A 20,009-nucleotide genomic window follows, 5' to 3' on the forward strand; every position below is an offset into this window, starting at 1 on the left:
TTCCTTGGATATCAATCATACTTAAGTAGAATCAAGGAATTTCAAATACACTGATGGTGAAAGAACAGCAAAGAGTAAAAGACGACTTTAAAAAATTGAGTAACCCCATTGCCTTAAAATGACTAATTTAATAAAATATGCATATAATTATAAACAATCATAATTAGTTACAGCATGTTTACTCACTTCTAAAACAATTATCAACTTGTCCCTTTTTAAGGAAATGGGTTTATTCATTTTTTTAAGTAAATAATGTCTTTTTAGTGCAAGATTAAATATAAAAGATCTAAAATAAAAAAAAGAAATGAATGGAAAAGTGATCAGCTCAAATAAAATACTATCTAGAGGTGAAAAAAGTAAGAGATGAAAAAAGCAAGCAGACAAGAATGCAAGAGATCACAGAATGGGTTTATTTTCCACATTGGCAGATTGCACATATTTTTTGATTCGTTCTAAACAGTCATACTTTACTCACACACACACACACACACACACACACACGTGCGCACACGCGTTCACGCACACACAGACTCATACACTGACACACACAAGAAAGGGATCAGCCAGTGTTATAAGATACCAGCAGGAGGTTAAAAAGACAAGAAAATAGCGAAAACAAACACTGAACTTCTTTAGAAATAACAGAATGACATGCAGTCATCTTCTCTTAGATAAAATCTTCTAAAAATAGACTCGGCTCCGACTTTTACACAATCTACAAAAATCCCACCCTCCCCTTGTGTGCAGCTGCTATTCATCTACTATATCTTGTATTTATAAAGTTTTTTTTTTTTCGTTTTAGGCACATAAGAACTTGTGCAATATGACCACAACAAACACCACACACAAATATGGAGTGATACTTCTTGAAATGGGAGGAAGAGAGACTTTAAATACAGTCTGTAATGTGGTTTTGCCATGTAGAACATTCTCAAAATCTTCCTTGTGAGCGTTTCTGTCTCTCTTTAGATTTCAGTGAATGCACCTTCACTAATTAGCAATAGCAAGTGATAGCAATCTCTACCAGAATGGAAGAAAGCAGAAGCTGGATAAGAGCGTTAAAAGAGAGGAATGATGGCAGAGCACCTCTGGAATAGAGAAGCAGATGTGACTGACAGACAGACAAATAGGATTGGGTTAAATCCAGATGTGATGACAGGCTCTCATTGGCTGTTAGGATGGTGTCATGGCGTTGCTACACTAGGCTGGGCATGGTAGATGCAGTTGATATGGAGAGGCTAGACAAGAGCCTGGTTACCATTCTCTAGGTTTTCATTGCTTTCGTAGCAACCAGAGTCCCGTGGAGAGTCAGCCATGAGGCCATGGCCCTCACAGAGGAGCTTCTCCTGAGAGCCAGAGAGACCGCTGCGCTCTGGATCACTGCTGCCTACAACACACATACAAATTCAAGATTAGGAAATGCACACACTTGCTATTAGAACTGATTTTCAGCCATTGCTAAATGATGCACATGTTCCGGTTCCCCCATAGGTGAATTGGGTAAGCTAAATTATTCATTTTTATTTATGTGTGTAAACGAAAGTGTATGGGTGTTTCCCAGTGATGGGTTGCAGCTGAAAGGGCTAATGCGGTGTAAAACATATGCTGGATAAGCCGAAAAGAAAGTGAGTGAATAATATTTCTACGTAATATGTATGGACAGATAATAGTTTAAAAGACAAAACCTGTATTTGTTTCGATCAAAAATTATTGATCCAAATGAATAAATTGGGCGACACAACAGCGCAGTGGGTATTGCTGTTGCCTCATAGCAAGAGGGTTGGTGGTTCGAGCCCCGGCTGGGTCAGTTGGCATTTCTGCGTCTCAATTTCTGTTGGCATTTCCTGGTCCTCCAGGTTGGGGGTTGAGCATTGTGCTAAAAACTCGCCTCATAAATCTAGATGTTACGAAATACCAATAGAGTGCGGCTAAATATTAACTTTGATATAAATAGCCCTGGGAGTAAATAAATAAGTATAATAATTCTATTAGCTCTAAAGGGCCATGTGACACTCAGGTTTAAAGTAATGGCTACTAAAAATTAAGCGATGTCTTCTTATCATTCCAAAATATTCTAGTATTATAGATTTTTATAAATAAATAAATATCAAGTATTAAATATTAAATATAAAGATGACAGTATACATAATAATTGACTAGTTAATTTGCAAGATAATAGTATACAGTCTGAAGTGCAATTTAAGATGTAATTAGGTATGTTATTGGATAACAGTGGTTTGTGAAAAAATATTTTAGGAAATACTGATAAAATGTCTTATAAACTGCACTTGGGAAGTATATGAAAAAGAATGACAATTTCACAGGAGGTCACATCATTTTGACTTCAACTGTTTCTTTTTTTTCCCTTTGTGTACTCACTGTCATAATCCTGAAGCAGTTCAACAGCTGTCATCAGTACGGCTCGGTGTTGTGGGTCTTTGATGTTGAGCTCATCCAGATCTTCTTCCTCTAGTAACTTAAACGTGTCCAGATCTTCATACCCGTTAAACAGAAACGTTGGCATGTGCTCCTAAAACACACACACATGTATTCACAGGTTACACACACCATAGAACAGAGAGCACCATGAAGGACCCTTACAACTAAAAGCAGCCCACTCCACCCTGGCAGCTCATCCAGGGCACGATTTATGCATGGGAATGTTTCCAGATTTCAGACTCTTTTCTGACAACCAACCAACTATCATTATAGTTCATTAACACACTAAAACAACACAACAGGGCTTCAAAATGTGTGTCCATTGTGTGTAACCATAAGCTCTGTCATGTGATGGAATAATGCAGGAGACTGTGGGAGGTCTGAAGGGTGTGTATGTCTCTTGTGTTTAAATAAAAATTTTAACTGGCATGGGGAAATGACCTCTTCCCACATTCTCATAGTTAATGTGCGCTTTAACAGGAGCTCACCATCTTTTCACACTAGCAGACGCTTTTTCATTTTCTCATCACTCTCCGCCCTGCTCTTACATTCAGACAGTAGAGATTAAAGATGAGACGCACATTCAGATGATTACAGATACACTGACTCAAGTTTGAATCTTAGGGCATTGCTTGCGATATAACATTTCCTTAAAGAAGGACGATTATTATTATTGTACTTTTTCTTATTTCATTTAACAATCACATCAGGTTAAATGCAAAACATTTCAGTTTTAAAACATTATGATTGAATGAAATACTTAGCATATATTCTGATTGTTATTCGCTGTTGTCATTTTTTCATGCTTGTTTCTACTCCTGCCATTAATGTTTATTTTCAACTCCCTACTCTGAGACATTTGGTTCCCCTTTTGGCCCGGTCTTGCCAATAACAAGATAAAGAGAGTATGGACCCATCTGACTGGTCAAACTTGGATAACTAACCTATGCATGTAACACAAAATGCTTGGGAAAAACTTAATATACAGTTAGGTCCATAAATATTTAGACATTGACACAATTCTAACATTTTTGGCTCTATACACAAACACAATGGATTTGAAATGGAGACTGTCAGCTTTAATTTGAGACTATTTACAACCAAATCAGATGAACGCTGTAGAAATTACAACAGTTTGCATTTGTGCCTCCCACTTGTTAAGGGTCCAAAAGTAATTGGACAATTGGCTTCTAAGCTGTTTCATGGTCAGGCGTGTGTTATTTCCTCATTATCCCAATTACAATTAGCAGATAAAAGGTCCAGAGTTCATTTCAAGTGTGCTATCTGCATTTGGAATCTGTTGCTCTCAACTCTCAAGATGAGATCTAAAGAGCAGTCACTATTAGTCAAACAAGCCATTATTAGGCTGAAAAAACAAAACAAACCCATCAGGGAGATAGCAAAAACATCAGGCCTGGCCAAAAGAACTGTTTGGAACATTCTTAAAAAGAAAGAACGCACCAGTGAGCTTTATATAGATATTACATTTACTATATGATTTTCCCATTGTGCAGCCCTACTTTGTTTGTGGTATGTGTTTCACCTTCAGGTTGATTCTCTCCAGAAGCTCCTCGACTGAGCTGGGTTTGGGTGGTCGGCCCTTCTTCCTCCTGCGAACAGCTCGTTTGGGCTTCTCCTCTTCTTCTGCCAGAACATCCACATAGATGAACTTAAACGTGCCCACTTTGTTATTGAGCAGACCCATCCATGTGCCCATGGGCGGCTTACTGATGATGTCAATCACATCTCCTCTCTTCAGAAAAAAAGAGAAATTTTGTTAGATAGTTGAAAATCTAAAAAAATAAATAAATTAAACTGTATAGAGTGTAGAGAGAACTTAAATACAAATATAAAAAAAACAGTTAATAATAAGGATTTTTTTTTAAAACTTATGAATATTTAAAAATGTGAAATAATGACATTTCAATAAAGCACACCTTTTATCAAAATATACGGCATGGTATTTATAGCATGTATTATATAATTTTACCTTCTCAAAAAAGACTTACACATATTTAAAAAAAAAAAAAAAAATCAAATAAAAAGCTACACAGACACCCACACACATAAGGTTCCTCTTGGGAACTCCAATACTTCTCTCAAATGTCTATTAGGCACAGAGATGTATAAAGTACTAGAGACCCATACTTAAGTAAAAGTACAAGTGCTTTATCAAAAATTGACTTGAGTAGAAGTAGAAGTGCTGTTTAAGCACCATACTTAAGTGGAAGTACAAAAGTATTCAACATTTTTTGTACTTAAGTATTACAAGTAGTTTATTTCAAAATTTACTACTCAAGTACTGAAAGTAAAAGTACAAGTATTGTGTAATGTAGTTATTAAAGAAAGCAGTCAAAATACACTAATTGTTTTGTTTATTTTAAATATCTTTTTGGGGCACTTGATTAAGCAGAACGAAAAGAAACATGGCTTATGATACTGTTTTTCTCTGTAAATAGTTTCTATGGTACAAGAGCTCAAATCGTCAGGCCCTTTTACCAAAAAATGCCTTCACTGATGAGATAATTCAGCATGTTCACTCACATACATACTCTCTCTCACACACACACACTGCCCTGCACACACCTAAATGTACACTCTCTCCCCACTCTCACACATTCATACACTCTCACACACACAGTTCTCTCTCTATCTCTCTCTCTCTCTCTCTCTCTCTCTCTCTCTCACACACACACACATTTTTGTGAATTGTGGGGACATTACATAGGTTGCAATTGTTTTTACACTCTCTCTTACACACACACACACACACGCACACACACACACACACACACACACACACACACAGACGCACACACAGGTACAATCACACTGTTGTTTTCTCTTACGCATTATTCACTCTCACTCACACACACACACACACACACACACACACACACACACACACACACACACACACACACACACACACACACACACACACACACACACACACACACACACACACACACACTCACACTTTGGGAGTTTTAAAGTTTGATTGCTTTAAAATAAAAAGCTTTAAACTAAACAAGCAAACTAAGTCCTGCTTCACAAATTCACTTGATTTTGATTTTACTGTAAAAAAAAAAAAAACAGGAAAATGTGTATATTACTGTGTTAAATGAAAATCTGAAATATTTTATGGCTTATGGCTATGATTTAGTAATATTTTTTATTTATTTTTATTATGTTTTTAATGAAATTGGTCTTACAGTTCATATTTTCTGTAGTATATTTATTAATTCTGGTACTTTTACCATAAACCAACATCTCAACCATTTAGTAGAGGCTGATATTTTAGAAATAATGTGATGTGTTGAATAAAAATGCACGGATTGTGTTAACTAGCGACATTTGGAGTTAAGAAATGCAATCAAAAAATAAATTCTATTGCTTTTGTCTTGGTGTGACAGTTAAAGGGGTTTTTGTAATAAAATTTTGTCCTTTAATACAGCAGTCAGATATACGAACTGTGCCCTTAATTTGACCTGCTCAAAGAAAACACTCTTTCTGGATGTATCAAACAAAACTCATGCACAGAAGACAGCACGAGCATTTACAGCTAATAAACTCATGTCAATATTATCCCGCCTGCTTTTTGAGCGATGACAGGCGGGTCTTACACGGCTATGATTGGTTATTGTCCTCAACAGAAAGGGCTTTAGAAATATAAGCGCTGTTCACCCATGGCGGGAAGAATACGCGATTATCACAGGTAATAGACACAGTGAAGAAAACTTGGCACGCTCATGTCTGGATCCACAGCTTTAACAGCTAAGAAGAGAGGAAAAGTTACCTTACAAACTGGCCAGCGGGTCAAATGTCCAAAGTGAGAGAGCGAGAGATAGGCAGAGGTGAAGTTTTACAACATTTCTCCCTAATAGTACACTAGCGGCTGGTATGCTGTGCCGCCTCGCTCTCGCGCCTCCGTACTTAGCTATAGTATTGCGACATCGCGCATAGGAGATAAATGACGTCATCACGTAATAACCGGGTATGACCTATTACTGAACTGATATCGATCATTTTGACACCCCTAGTAACGAGTAACGATGCAGCACATAAAAAATCTATCGGAGTAAAAGTATTAAACTCATGTAAAATATGTACTTAAGTAAAAGTGGAAGTAGGAGAAAAAAATAATACTCCAGTAAAGTACAGATACTGCCTTTTAGTACTTAAGTACAGTAGTGAAGTAGTTCTACTTCGTTACTATACATCTCTGATTAGGCAAAAGGTCATTCATTTTTTGGCAATGTTCATGTTTTGGCAACAAAAAAAAGAAAAAGTGTTTTAGCATTTTTCGCACAGACCGATTGGTGCGATTTTGTATTCACAGTGATATTAACCATTATAGGGGTGGTCAAATGTATATTTATATAATCTGTTATTTTAATCACTAACATTATAATTTAAAATACAGATCAGCGTGAACTATTTCTCACTATTAAAGGGCTAACCCCCCATACACCTTGATTTGACGTCCTTCAGGGGAAATTTAGCGTTAATTAGGGGGGTCAATCCCCCCTAAACCCCCTGTAATTCGCACCCTGGATAAAATGATTGCCTTTATGTTGTTTGTTGCTGTTTTGTTTTACAATTACAAAGGTGTGTTCCTATGAATATAAGTTTGTTTTCATCAATATGCTGTGATTGTATAATGTAATGTAATGTAAATTGTATATGTATGATTTTTTTGTGTGATTCTGGACCAAAAATAACAATGCTTCAAGATGTATGTTATTTCTTACCATTGATTTGATATTTACATTTTTTTAAGTTGCCATTGTTAACAAACCAACATGTAAAGGGCTAATTAATTATGTTAATTTGGTTAATTAATGTTTGCCAATGATCATCAGGACTAATTCTGGTAAAAGAATATATGTTAAAGTATATAAAAATATAATGTTTACATGATTTTTGACACCAACATTTTTGTCCTCTATAGATCCATGTGCGACTTTTTTCCACAAATACACAAGGGTTGTTTATTATCTAAGTAGCCAGTCAATTTTATTCTTAATCACTATAGGTAGAAAGGGTCTACAATTAAAACTAAGATTAAATGAGTATTAAACATAGATTTAGTTTAGTTCAGAACCTTGAGCTTGAGAGAATCTGTATCATATGGACTGGGTGTGAAGTCAGTGTGAACTCTTGCTCTGCCACAGAACGGGCCTCTGTATGGAGGCTCTTCATCATCACCATCCTCACTCCTCACACTCTCTCTGTTACTGGCTGATGAGTCTGTGGTGCTCACCGTCTGCCCACCTGAAAGAAGACCAGATCCAAAGGTTAAATTGCTGCTCTCTTTCACCAGGCTGCTCAGAAAAACATCTGATCTGTGGCCTTATTCATGTCCATTCAAGTCCACTGATTACATTACTTGGTCACATTTTACATTGTTTCAACAAAAAAGAAAGGCGTTTAGTTTAGTTGAAGAAGTTTGGATGCTATAATTACACACTTCTTGTGCTCTATGGAGCAGAGCAGACAAGCAGATTTCACTTCTGCAACATGACCAAGGCAGAAATCTAGAGATGCATCGATATCTAACTGACTCCATTCTCAGCAAAATTAAATCCAAGTTGGAAACAAACTCCTCTCTCTGACCACAATGGTTTGCATAGGAAGTGGCACTGAATTAAAAAAGTAGATCTTAAGTTTTGTCATGAAGGAGTTCCTGGTGCCATTTTGACTAATATTCCCAATTATACAATCTACCCAATGAGCTACTAACTATCAACATTACAAATGATAAAAAATAAATAATAAAAATCACATTCATGGAGAAATAATGATTTTATTTAGGCCAGCAGATGGCACTGTTCTGGAAATTTTGTAAGTTTTGTTGTAAAATATCATTCATAAAAACCTTTTTCTGCTTTAAATCTTAAGTTTTGAACTCAGGAAGGACACCATAATTGCTAAACGAAGCAGGATGTATTCTTTTCGTGTTTTTTGTGTTTTGTTCAACAAAACTACACGTGAACAGATCTTCAATTCAGTTCATCTTTATTTCTATGGCACTTTCATAATGTAGCGCTTTTACTAAAAGTAGTAAAGCACTTACAGAATGACTGGACAACACCATTGACTTACATTCCAAGTCACCACTTACTTTTCCATAGTATGTTTTTCTTATGCTAATCCATATCATTTTTCAAAAAGTTTTGTAAATGATGACAGTTTTAATTCTGGAAGTGAACTACTGCTTTAAATGATTGCAAATGGGCAAATTTTTCAAAAATAAAACCTTTAAGATGTATTTAAACTTCCGCACGATGTTAAGATGACAGCAAGTATGAGCAATAGCATGGTTTCTATAAAGACCACACACGCACACACACACACACACTTACTCATGGAGCTTTGGCCACTGAGAGAGCTGCGCAGACTCTCCACAGACCCTCCTGCCTTGAGCTTGGGCTTCTCTAGAGAATCTGTGTCTGGTTGAGGAGACTGAGGACAACTGGGAGTCCCATCTGGACTGGACTGTACAGATTAAAATGAGAGAAAGTGTATTACAATTATTATTATTAGATAAATTGTAAAACAACTGACAGTAGGTAAGTGCTTAAGGCAACAGCTGCATCACAGCTGTGAGATCATTCTTTTGTGGAGCAAAGCAATAAGTTGTTTGCAGACTATTGCCACTAGATGGCCCTACAACATAATATACGAGTCCATGGAGCAAGTCATGAAGAACTAATCTGTTGGCACATCAAGTAGTAATTGCATAAACACATAACACACAGATCTATACAAACAGATAATATATAAATCATGTGAATGTTTCCACAGAAACAGCATTTTGGCACATTATTAGTGTCACAAATTTCCTCCAGCATGTGAATCTGGGCCTTGTGTGTTTATCCATCATAGCCAGGGAGCTTGGGTGTGTTAAATTGGACTGAGTTTGTTTTCAAGCTCCTGGCTACATAAAGAGATGTTTGACCCTAGTTTGAAACACAGAAAGTGGGGCACACGTGTGCAACTTTCCTCTGGAGTAAAGGCAGGGTCTTACCTTTGAAAAAGAATGATATACAGCACATAAAGCAGAGCAGTCAAAGCAAGCAGCATCTGTTTGTGTGTGTGTACCTGTTCAGAGAGAGACCCGACATATTTCTTGGACATGCGTTTCCTCATAGTCTCTTTGACAGACTTGACTTTCTTTCCTAGAGAGATACGGGATGTGGTGGGAGATTTCACGCCATCCCTGTACAGAGCCTCCTGCTCCTAAAGTCAGAAAGAAACAGAGTAAGAAAGAGAGTGATTAAGCCCACTGAGAGCCAACTGATTAACACAATTGGATGACAAACACTGCAGCTGCATGTGAGAGCAGAGACAGAAAGGAAGCGAGAGAGAGAGAGTACTCACGCTAGGCTCTGCTGTGTTGACCACATGGAGGGAACGATTAGATAGGTCAAATCCTCCAAAGCTACATGTTCTCTGCAGAAAAAGAGACATAATTACAATGAATTCACATTCAAATGAATATATTGCTAGAGAGTCATCTAAAATGTTTCACAAAGAGTCACAGCGTTTCATGCTTGTCTTTATAATGGAAAGCACACATTTTTAAAATGACAAACTGCCAAAAGAAATAGCTCATGATATGACCTGATTTCCTATTTAACACCAAATTAAATCTTGCTGTCTAACATTACATAAATAAACCAACGCTTTCTTGTAAAACCTTGAACAAAACCCTCAAATTTATGTTGAATAAATAATGGAAAACAGAAAAAAATTAAAAATGTGAACTAATTTTACAGCAATATAAATGTTTAATGCTCAAATACGAGGGATATATTCAATTGAAATAGATTAGCTTTTTACTTCATGCCGTTTGGTTAAAGTTCCACAAAAGTTGCAGAATCAAAAATGTCCCGTTGTCAACAAAATTATAAGTTCTTGAATGTTTCATGGAATAACACCATGCATTTTCAAAATAAGACAAAAAAGCTCAGTAAAATAGAATAGCACATCCAAAAAAAAAAAAAAAAAAAACAATTCAGAAAATGTCAGCATTCATGCCCAAAGCCGAAAGAGGCATATTCAACCCAAAAATGGATGAAAGAGTTCACTGATGAAGATCACGGTCATGTTCACATTCACTATGAATGATGGTGAGAATCCGCAGACGGCAGACTCTACAAAGCTGCAGAAGGAACTCTACAGTACTGGTTTCTGCTTTCACTGCTCTCCACTGTCTCTCAAGGACTGTGAGTTTCAATTATGCTCCGACACACATGACTGATTACAAGACAAGAGGTCAAGAAATGAAAGGAGAGAAGCTCAGTATGAGGAAAGGCAAGACTCTCTGTATTATCGCATTCTATTTCACTTCTATAGCTTTTGAGATGATGAAATATTGGCTTCATATTGCAGTAATGCGAGTCTATAGAAAAAAGCTGAGATCACAGCTAACTAACAATCTCAGGGATTTCTAGCTTTAATTATCAACTCAGCAAGAAGATAAAAACATTTTACGATAACACAGTCCATTACTTAAACAATTAGACTGTCTTGAAATATAACTGTCTCTAAACTGTACCCTACTGTGCTTTTCTTCTGCAGCTTTGCAGTAGCCTGTTCCTCCAGTGCAGCAGGGGGCACTGTAGATCTGCTCTTCCGGCACACTCACAGACTTTTGTTGGATGCGCAAGAGCACACGCTTGGTGCAGCGGTCCATGCTAGATGCCCATTTCCTGTTGGCATCTCTTTCATCCTCCAGGAGCCAACGTCTGTCCGCTTTGCTCAATGTGATTGGCCTGACCAGCCCAGTCCAGTTCAAATGTCCGTACAGGCTGCGTTCCACCACATATGTGATGTTGAGCTCACTAACTGCCGTCCTTCCTTTGAGACGCCTTGGTGGAAACAGCCAGCTGCCCACTACCCCGCTCCCACAACTCTTCCCCTTCTCCTTGGCTAGCGGAAGCTCGCGAGTGGGAGGAGACGCAGGTAGGGTGGAGGAGGGTGCGGTTTTCGGAGCGTTGCAGGAACGTTGGTAAAGCAGGTGTTTGGTAGAGTATGCATAGTTCGGGTCAGGCTTATTTCGCTGCCACATGGAAACAGGTGGCCGCTTGGTGTTGTTGATGTCATCTAAAGACACCAGGAGGGGGTGTGGCTTTGGGCGGGGCCTAGTGAGGCCATAAAAAGCGTAAACGCTATCAGTACTTACCCCATGAGATAGAGATGACAAGGCCTTCCGCATCTCTCCGTCTGTAACCGAGCGGGAGACTTTAGCATTGTCGTCTCCCAAACCGTCCAATTCAGAAAACGAGGAGCCACTGCCCCCCGCTACACCCAGCCCAGACCCAGCACTGCTCTTGCGTGCTGGCCGGATCAGGCCATGGGGATGTGTGCTGGGAGCCTTGACTAATTTGTGAGCAGGTTTCCAGGCATCAAGGCTGCTGGTGGAGGGCGAGGTGTTCAGGCTGTCCGTGTCCCCGTCCAGAGAAAGCTGCTCTTGGGCAAGTGAGGACAAAGAGGAGTCTGTACACTTTGCCGGCTTCTTGTGGATTTCTGCATATAGTGCATTTATATCGTCGCATATGGGAGCTGCATCCAGACTGAGTGAATCTGCAAGAAAAAGAAGATTAAAACTAAAACAGGACAAATTTAAACTCTAAATCATTAGAACATTTTACTAGAAAATGTATTTGATGCACAGAAAGTACAAAACTGATTTATCTGAAAGAGAAACTGAATTAGAAATCTTTTCCTTCAACTTTGGTATTTATTGCGTCCTTCCAGAAAAATACTTAAATCTATGTACTAAAGTATTAAATATAATACTTAATAATGTTTTTAAAAATCCCAAAGATGCCTAATTCAGTATAAAACACTCATCAGTTTATCAATCAAATACATATTAATGCCAGATGGACAATAGTTTTTCCAGATACCTTGTGAGCCATGTCTCTTGCTATCATCCACTTTGATGAGTTTCTTGCGGACACGTCGAGTGGAGTTCACCAGCTTGTGAAGCCTTTTGAATTTCACAGAGTCCTCCTGCTCATCATCTGACTGCTCCACAGACTAAAGAGGAACAAAAAACTCTACTTCAGTATTATATCATCTTCTGGGAAGAAAAAAAGGGGTAACATTCACATGTAGACATACACAAAAACAAAAGATGATGGTTTCAATGGGTACAGATAATGACATGTTTAGGATGCTTTTGACATGAGGGACATGACTTAGGAAAACATTGCAGAATGGAGTTAAGTGTTATGAAGTTGAGTCCAAGAAACACACAAGTCTTGCATTTTTACATGACAAATGAACATGAGTGAACATTTGTGGTAGAAAAAAAAACCTCTTCAAATTTTAAATGAATAACACAGATAGGGGTTTACCGTTGAGATGATTTATGATTGGATCATGTTCTTAAACAAACATCTACCATAACCTGATCTTCCATTTAACACAGTAAAAGATTGATTATAATACTGAAACCTCTAATCCACAAAGACAAAGCCTCTTTAATCCTTTTTACTTTCTCAAACTTGCAAATTTCACTTTTTAAAGGAGTCAATCCACTAAAAATAACATTCTGTTCACAGCAAAAGTACACCACGTTATAAGATAATGACATGTAGTTGTGATCAACAGGATAGATTCTATGCTAACCACAGACCAACTGAAGAGATTAAGCTGTTTTGACCAGTATCATGAATGGCAAATCTATCTGCTCATCCCAGCACACCACAGACCTAAGCGTTTCATCAAGACATTGAGGCTGAATGTGATCTGTTACTGGAAACCTAAAGCTCAACCACAGACACAGAATCTCATTGGCTCACAATAAATAATATTAATCATAAGCCACAATGGCCACCAGTCAAAAAGAAAGTGGAAATATAATGATGGTTGAGAAATCATGACTCAACGAGAACCAATTCAGAGAAACAGAACAGAAAACATTTCAATAATCACCAATATGAAGAAAATGTTGTTCGATGGATAGAAGCTTGTTTTCTGCTTCTCAAATTCAGTCTTCATCAAGGTAACAAAATCACTTTTCAAACAAGAGCAAAGGAGAAAAGAAAGAGAGAGAACAGAAATAGAAATGTGTCCAGCTGTGTTCCTACCAGCAGTTGTTTCCTTTAGGTTGGATGTTAGCTGCTCATGCTAAAAAAACACCATCTCACACCGAGATCAACAAACTGTAAACAGTTTTTTGAAGGAAACCCTGGAAATATCTGGAGGCAGGGGAGGGACTGGGGCACAAGGCGTGAGTTTGGGTGTCCGGAAACACTGCGAGGTCTGCCATATGACCTCTGGACATCCTTAATGGTCTTCAGTGGAGAGAAGGAATGTGGGCCAAAGAGAAGAAAGGCTGGTCTTGGTGCAGTCCACACATATTGGGATACAGAACTTCTTCTGTGATAGCAGCTGCTGACACTGATCCCACATCAGTTCACTCTGGCGGAGCTGTGATGGGTCGCTCTACTGACTGCAGCTGACACTGATCTCATGACAGGGGAATCTGCCAGCCCTCAGTGTTCTGATTACCGTTAAACTGAGCTCAGATCAGCGGGATTCCCGGAGAGAGTTGTGCCCGTCGGTCAAAACGTTAAGCAGACGACGACTGACCCATTTTCATTTATAAATAGGAGATCATCAACCCAGGGGCCAAGAATCCTACAGAGATCCATTTTCTCATTCAGATGCTGAGATTCAATTTGCACATGCTGATGTGTGGCAGAGACAGGCAGGAGGAAATGTGTGCGAGTGTGTTTGTGCGTTTCAGAAAACGCCTCAAGGGCTCAGAAATACAGAGCCTTTGTATGAATAAGACTTTTTTTGGTTTTTGCCTCATTTCCTCTTATTTAGCAAACGAGTAAAACAGCACAATGGGAGAATCTCATGAACAAATGTTTTACCACAATAAAATATTTTCTCCCAAAAAAGATTTAGCATTTTTCAGTAAAATAAAATGCTTTTAACCGTTTTTATCACAATCAGATTTACCTCAAAAATCTTCATCAATTAAATATAAAATATTTTAATTCATGAATAAAATGTAAAATAAAAAGTAAACATTGCTGATGATATTAATTATAAAGTTTTAAAAACAAACTTACTACAGATTAAAACAAATAATACAGAGCAAAAAGCAAGATATAAGAAATTGAAAATATACATAAATCCCTGTATTTAGTCTTTATAATAATAAAAATAAATTGATTATTAACAATGTTATAACAGTTGTTCGGTCAAGATCAGCAAGTTATTCCCCTTTCTCTTTTAAATTGAGATAATTTTTACATTCTTTTTTTATATTTGTTTGTATAAAAGACTATAAAAATTAATTGAACTTAACAATATGCACGATATACAGTTCTGGAAACAATAAAGACTCATGATTACACATGACACAAAATATGTATTTTAAAAATATATATTTTTTACCTATTTCGAAGGCAGTATTTTTAATAGCCAAGAAAAAAACTAACAAACTAACGACATCAGTAATTAACATTCAGTATAAACTCATTATCAGAAATACAGCTCAAAACAGATCTTGAGTTTCCTCTGTTGTGACCCTTTTGCATATGAAGTGACACTGACCACACAAACAAGCAGATGCAGAAAGTGTCGCAGCGGGACGGTCAGTGACTCCTCTGAGCCAACACAAAGATTTGCTGGGCGGAGTGAGTCATTCTGTAGCTGCAAGCGCTGAGCAAAGCAGTGCTGTGGTTTGTTAACATCAGAAAGCATTGCAAAAACAGCTTAGCTGCTGACCATTAGACCAAAAGGTGTATGTTTACTTGCAGAGGCTGGAACCCTGCTCATATTTTCCATAATAACTATGTGTATTTGTGTACTGGCAGCTTATTTCTCCAAAAGGGGAAAACTAAATCCACTAAACCTACAGTATCAAGGCTTTAACCAACAACACATACGCACATATTGTACATACAAAGCATACCCTTATAATTGAACTACAGCCAAAGCAATGTGCCATTTCAAACTGAACCGATTTCAATGGTTTGTTAGTTTCAAAGCAGAAAAAATGCCAAGAGGCAGAAATGGCCACATATCACCCTTCACTAAGACTCACATTATGACTTAATCACCAGGGGATGTTTACTGTGCCAGTTCCCCATGCCAAGAAGAAACGACATCATAACTAGAGGGTCTTACAGTAAGACAGCAGTGCCAGATGCTCATTACCACTGTAAAATTACATCAGCGTCTCCATATCAACTCACAACCTATTAGCTTTTAAATGATGTACTTCAAAATATGGTGTAAGATGCCCTCAGTACATTTAAAACATTTTACATAAACATAATATTGCAAATATTTGTTAAAAACCATAGAAGCGACCTAATAAAAGCCATGTTTATGGGATAGTTCACCTAAAAATGAAACTTGCTCGCATTTACTCACACTTCAGTTGTTATTTTGAAGAATGAATGTTGGAAACCAGCAGCCATTGACAATTACTGGTTTCCAACACTTAACAGAAGAAAGAAACTCAAAGGCTGGATAGTCAAATGATGATAACGTTCATTATTTGGGTAAACAGCTTAGTAAAACTCATGGCGTTTATATTTATTCTCATTTATATATTTTTATTAATAAATTCAGATTTTTGATCAAATATAAATGCAAAAGAATTAGCCCAATCAACATTAAAAACCACCCCGAGTGCTCATTTAATCTATGATAACTTCAAAGCATCCTAACATTCATGATTTCTGAAGTTTATAACAAATAAAAGCGCATATTCAGTGCAGTTATTGTAGGAAAGGGGATGAACTGGGTTGACGTAAGGACTGCCACTGCCTAAGTTTATAAGCCACAATGTCACTAGTGTGGTCTGTTGAGATTTAACCTCCCTGCAGTGCGCACACACACACACACACACAACATCAGTCAGTACAGTGAGAGACATTACTAACTCTCACTGCCGGAGGAAAAGAAACTTTGATGTGACTGAATGAGGTTATGTTGTAAACACATGGGCCTGTATACACTCAGTCTGGGTGGTTTGGTATAGTACTTACATTGCAGGTGGAGGAGAGGTTAACAGTGGGACTGGATCCATCAGTCCACTCTGCTGTGTCTGTACTGCTGCTCAACTGCCTGTTCCTCTCATATTCCTTTAACTATGGAGAACAAGAGGTCAAAGAGAGCCGCCCCCTCGCCCTCACACACACACACACCCCTATCGGTTACAGAAATACAGTGAGAGAACACACTATACAAACACGTACAGACACACAGACAGCTCTCACCCATCACCAACAAAAACACAAAAGAACACACATACATGAAGTGTCAAGTCCATTTAAACAGTTTTGGTTTTATTTATTAAATGCATTATTCATTTGTGTTTATAAAAGGTATCACAATTTTGGGTCAGTGTTTTTTTTTAAATTAATTTATACTTTTATATAGTATATACACTTAAAAAGTGTTTATTCTGCTTTTTCAAACTACTTATTTAAAATGAGCTGAATCAACAAAATTCCTGAGTTTTTTGGGGGGACAACTTAATTGATTTGTGTTGAATTGTGTGGAACCCTGCATTTTTACAGCCCAAAGTAGGGTCCGCGGGCCAAATTTGTAACCTTTGATTTGGCCTACCATCACATCTGAGAGCAGAGTGAGAATGATGTGCCTTTAACACATCATCATTTCTAATTTAACATTCTTTTGTTTGTTTGTAATATATTGCTGAGCTACAAAAAAGCAAAGTGAAATGAAATGTTTTAATTAAATATTGTAACAAAATATGATTTGTAAAAATATAAATACAGTCACTCGATGGAGAGAGAATTATGCAGAACGCATTGGCGACCAAATCAAGACAAAAACTAGTGTAATTCTGTTATAAATTAGATTGTTTTTACAGGTTTATTATAAAATGTAAAAAAATATATACTTATATAAAGCAATGTTTTCTAGTAATTTCTTTAAAACATTATTAAATAAATTAGGAAATCACCCATAGCAACTATTATTTACCTTTGGCCCACTAGCCTCAATAAAGTTTGGTTTTTGGCCCTTTGTAAAAAAAAAAGTTTGGGCACTCCTGCTTCAAAGTGAGTGTGACAAAAAGTCTTTTATAATTAAAAGCATTAAAGAAAACTGGAAATACATATTTATCATGATTTCCACAACAATACAACAGCAGCAGAACTATTTTTATTGTTTATAAGAATAGATGTGTTTATTGATCGATGAGCACAAAAGGATTTATTGATGATTGGGCGACACAGAAGAACCACCAAAGAATTTAAATAATCTTTAAAATACAAATAGTTTTTTTTATTTTTTATTTTAATAATATTTCAAATTCTTGTATGTTTAACTGTGTTTTACATTCTTTTGAAAATTACTGACCACAAACATCACTTAAAGCATCTATTTGTTTGCATGTACATTTAATTAAATGTTACAAGTTTTATATTTATACAACCTATCCGTCTATTTATAATCTAATGAGATTAGTTGGCATGTAGATGTAATGTACCTTAAATTCAACAAACAGACCATCAAAATAAGGTGTGACCAAAAATAATAATAAAGTGCATGACACCTGTGGACTTAAACACACGCAGAGAAATACACAACAAAAAGAACAGAGAACATGTAAAGAACATGAAAGACACATTTGCATTCCAACAAGCACACACAAGGACAGACACATAATCATGCATGCTTACGGCATGTATGATGTCAACTATCCACAAAGGCTTGTGATTGATTCATTGATTCAAACTTGAGGTCCAGTCAATCGATACTTCTAAATCAACTACCAGCCCAAAGAAAAAGAAAAAAAACTGAAGCAGAGAGAATTTAAATAAAGAAAACCCAGTTGGTTAAAGGAATCAACGTCAGCCTTGTGGAGAGAAGGAAGCCATATTCTACAATTATCAGATGATAATTAATCATGATCCCAAAACACAAATGACAAAGAGACCTACAGTAACACAACACATCTGAACAAAGAAAACGGATAGAAGAGATCCATCCAACCACTCCCAGCTAGCCCTACTTCAGAAATTAATCACCAAAGACCCTCCTTCATCTCAACAAAACATGACTTGCTCTAGGTACTACAACTGCAGCCCTCAGATGCGGGTCAGTACACATGGGTTTGTATTTGTATGTGTGTGAGTGTATGTAAGCGGGTGTGTGTTTGGAGGAAGAAGCAGGGCGGCATCAGTCTGGGTAAGTAGGGTTAGTACACATGAATGTAAGCCAGGGAAGCTGTGTTACTGTTCAGCGCGTTTACCCGTGACAGAGCTTCCTCTACAGTGATCATCTTCTCTTTCACCATCATCATAAGCTGGATTCGCTCTTCATCACTCATTGTGATCTCACTGGCCACATAGCCAATGTCTTCTCCTGCAGGTTCGAAAAGAAAACAAGGCAAAAAATGTAAAAATAAAGCGTACAATCAGAGATAAAATACAGAATAGAAAGATCGTTCGCATTAAATCATTTAAATCACAGGCTGAATTAACAAACATTTATTCTAGATTTGAAATGGAGATGTTTAAATAAAAAAAATAGATTGCAGTAATGAACATGCACGAAATTGTTATTGCGAGAGCTTCACATCTACAGTATATTGAACAGTCATTTATTAATTTAAGGGATAGTTCACACAAAAGTGAAAATTTCCTCTTTTATTTAGTCACAGTCAGTTGGTTCTGAACTTTAATAAATATCTTTTTTCCGTTGAACACAAAGCAAAACATTCTGTTGGGAAAAAGCAGCCACTGAAATCCAAAATATAAACAAAGATACTCAGATACTTTTTTCTCAACATTCTTCAGAAGAAAAACACTCAAACAGGTTTTGAACAAGTCGAGGATGAGTAAACTATGCAATCATTTTCATTTTTGGGTGAACTATCCCATTGGACCAGGGGTTCCCAAACTTTTTAGCCCACGACCCCGAAAAAAGTAAAATTCCAGTGACTCACGACCCCCACCATTTTCAGAGGTGGTTACAAACATACAAATGATGAATGCAACAGCTCACACACACCAACAGGGTTATATAAACATGAGTATATTGACAAAAAAAGTGCAACAGTCTAACAACTATATAACTTTTTATAGACATTGATTTATTTGTTTAATTATTAACCTTGTCTAATGAGACTGGTGGGCACAGTGTTTACAGCACAAGTCTATTCTTGGTTTAAGTTTGGAGATTAACATCTTAGACCATCCTCCAGTCCATGGTTTAGGCTGGTGCAGTAAAATCAGTCTGCTGCAAATGACACTGTTGCTTTAAGGATAATCTAATGTAAACCCCCAGGAGTCGCAATCCAGTGTAAAAACAATTGAAAATGTGTGCCTTTTTATTTTTATGTTTTTTTAATGTAACTATTTTTATCTTCTGAAGGTTATGGATAAAATATAGTAATTTTAATCGTTTATTAAAATAGTTCAATAAAACTGACTTGATCTTTTGGAAATCACCAAGCCACCCCCTCTCATTGTCCCACGACCCCCACTTTGGGAACCGCAGCTTTAGACAACTGTGGTGTTAATTACAGTACCAACTGATTGAAAATT

At 37.1% G+C, this 20,009-nt stretch overlaps 2 protein-coding genes across 27 annotated transcripts in view; both read right to left on the reverse strand.

The window, feature by feature from the left end:
- LOC141379311 (uncharacterized) overlaps positions 1–20,009 on the reverse strand; it is a 701,133-nt gene that overhangs the window by 41,768 nt on the left and 639,356 nt on the right. The window lies entirely within an intron of this gene.
- Positions 1–20,009, reverse strand: part of sash1a (SAM and SH3 domain containing 1a) — a 315,826-nt gene that overhangs the window by 10,970 nt on the left and 284,847 nt on the right. For 7 of the 26 annotated variants that reach the window (XR_012395554.1, XR_012395553.1, XM_068215463.2 and 4 more), the window contains exons 7-16: positions 18,713–18,825; positions 12,360–12,492; positions 11,633–12,033; positions 9,826–9,897; positions 9,547–9,684; positions 8,808–8,940; positions 7,547–7,716; positions 3,983–4,192; positions 2,380–2,530; positions 1,259–1,387 (exon numbers count right to left, since the gene is read on the reverse strand). Coding sequence is in view for 23 of the 26 variants with exons in the window: in XM_068215463.2 (XP_068071564.1) it covers positions 1,259–1,387; positions 2,380–2,530; positions 3,983–4,192; positions 7,547–7,716; positions 8,808–8,940; positions 9,547–9,684; positions 9,826–9,897; positions 11,633–12,033; positions 12,360–12,492; positions 18,713–18,825 (1,650 nt within the window). In the remaining 3 variants the exon portion in view is untranslated. Of the gene's footprint in view, positions 1–389; positions 1,388–2,379; positions 2,531–3,982; positions 4,193–7,546; positions 7,717–8,807; positions 8,941–9,546; positions 9,685–9,825; positions 9,898–11,095; positions 12,034–12,359; positions 12,493–13,547; positions 13,627–16,475; positions 16,578–18,712; positions 18,826–20,009 lie in introns of those variants that run through there. The other 19 variants (XR_012395552.1, XM_073932584.1, XM_073932590.1 and 16 more) reach the window with 7 other exon arrangements.

The sequence above is a fragment of the Danio rerio genome, chromosome 20 (assembly GCF_049306965.1).
Source record: "Danio rerio strain Tuebingen ecotype United States chromosome 20, GRCz12tu, whole genome shotgun sequence".
Classification (NCBI taxonomy): Eukaryota; Metazoa; Chordata; class Actinopteri; order Cypriniformes; family Danionidae; genus Danio; species Danio rerio.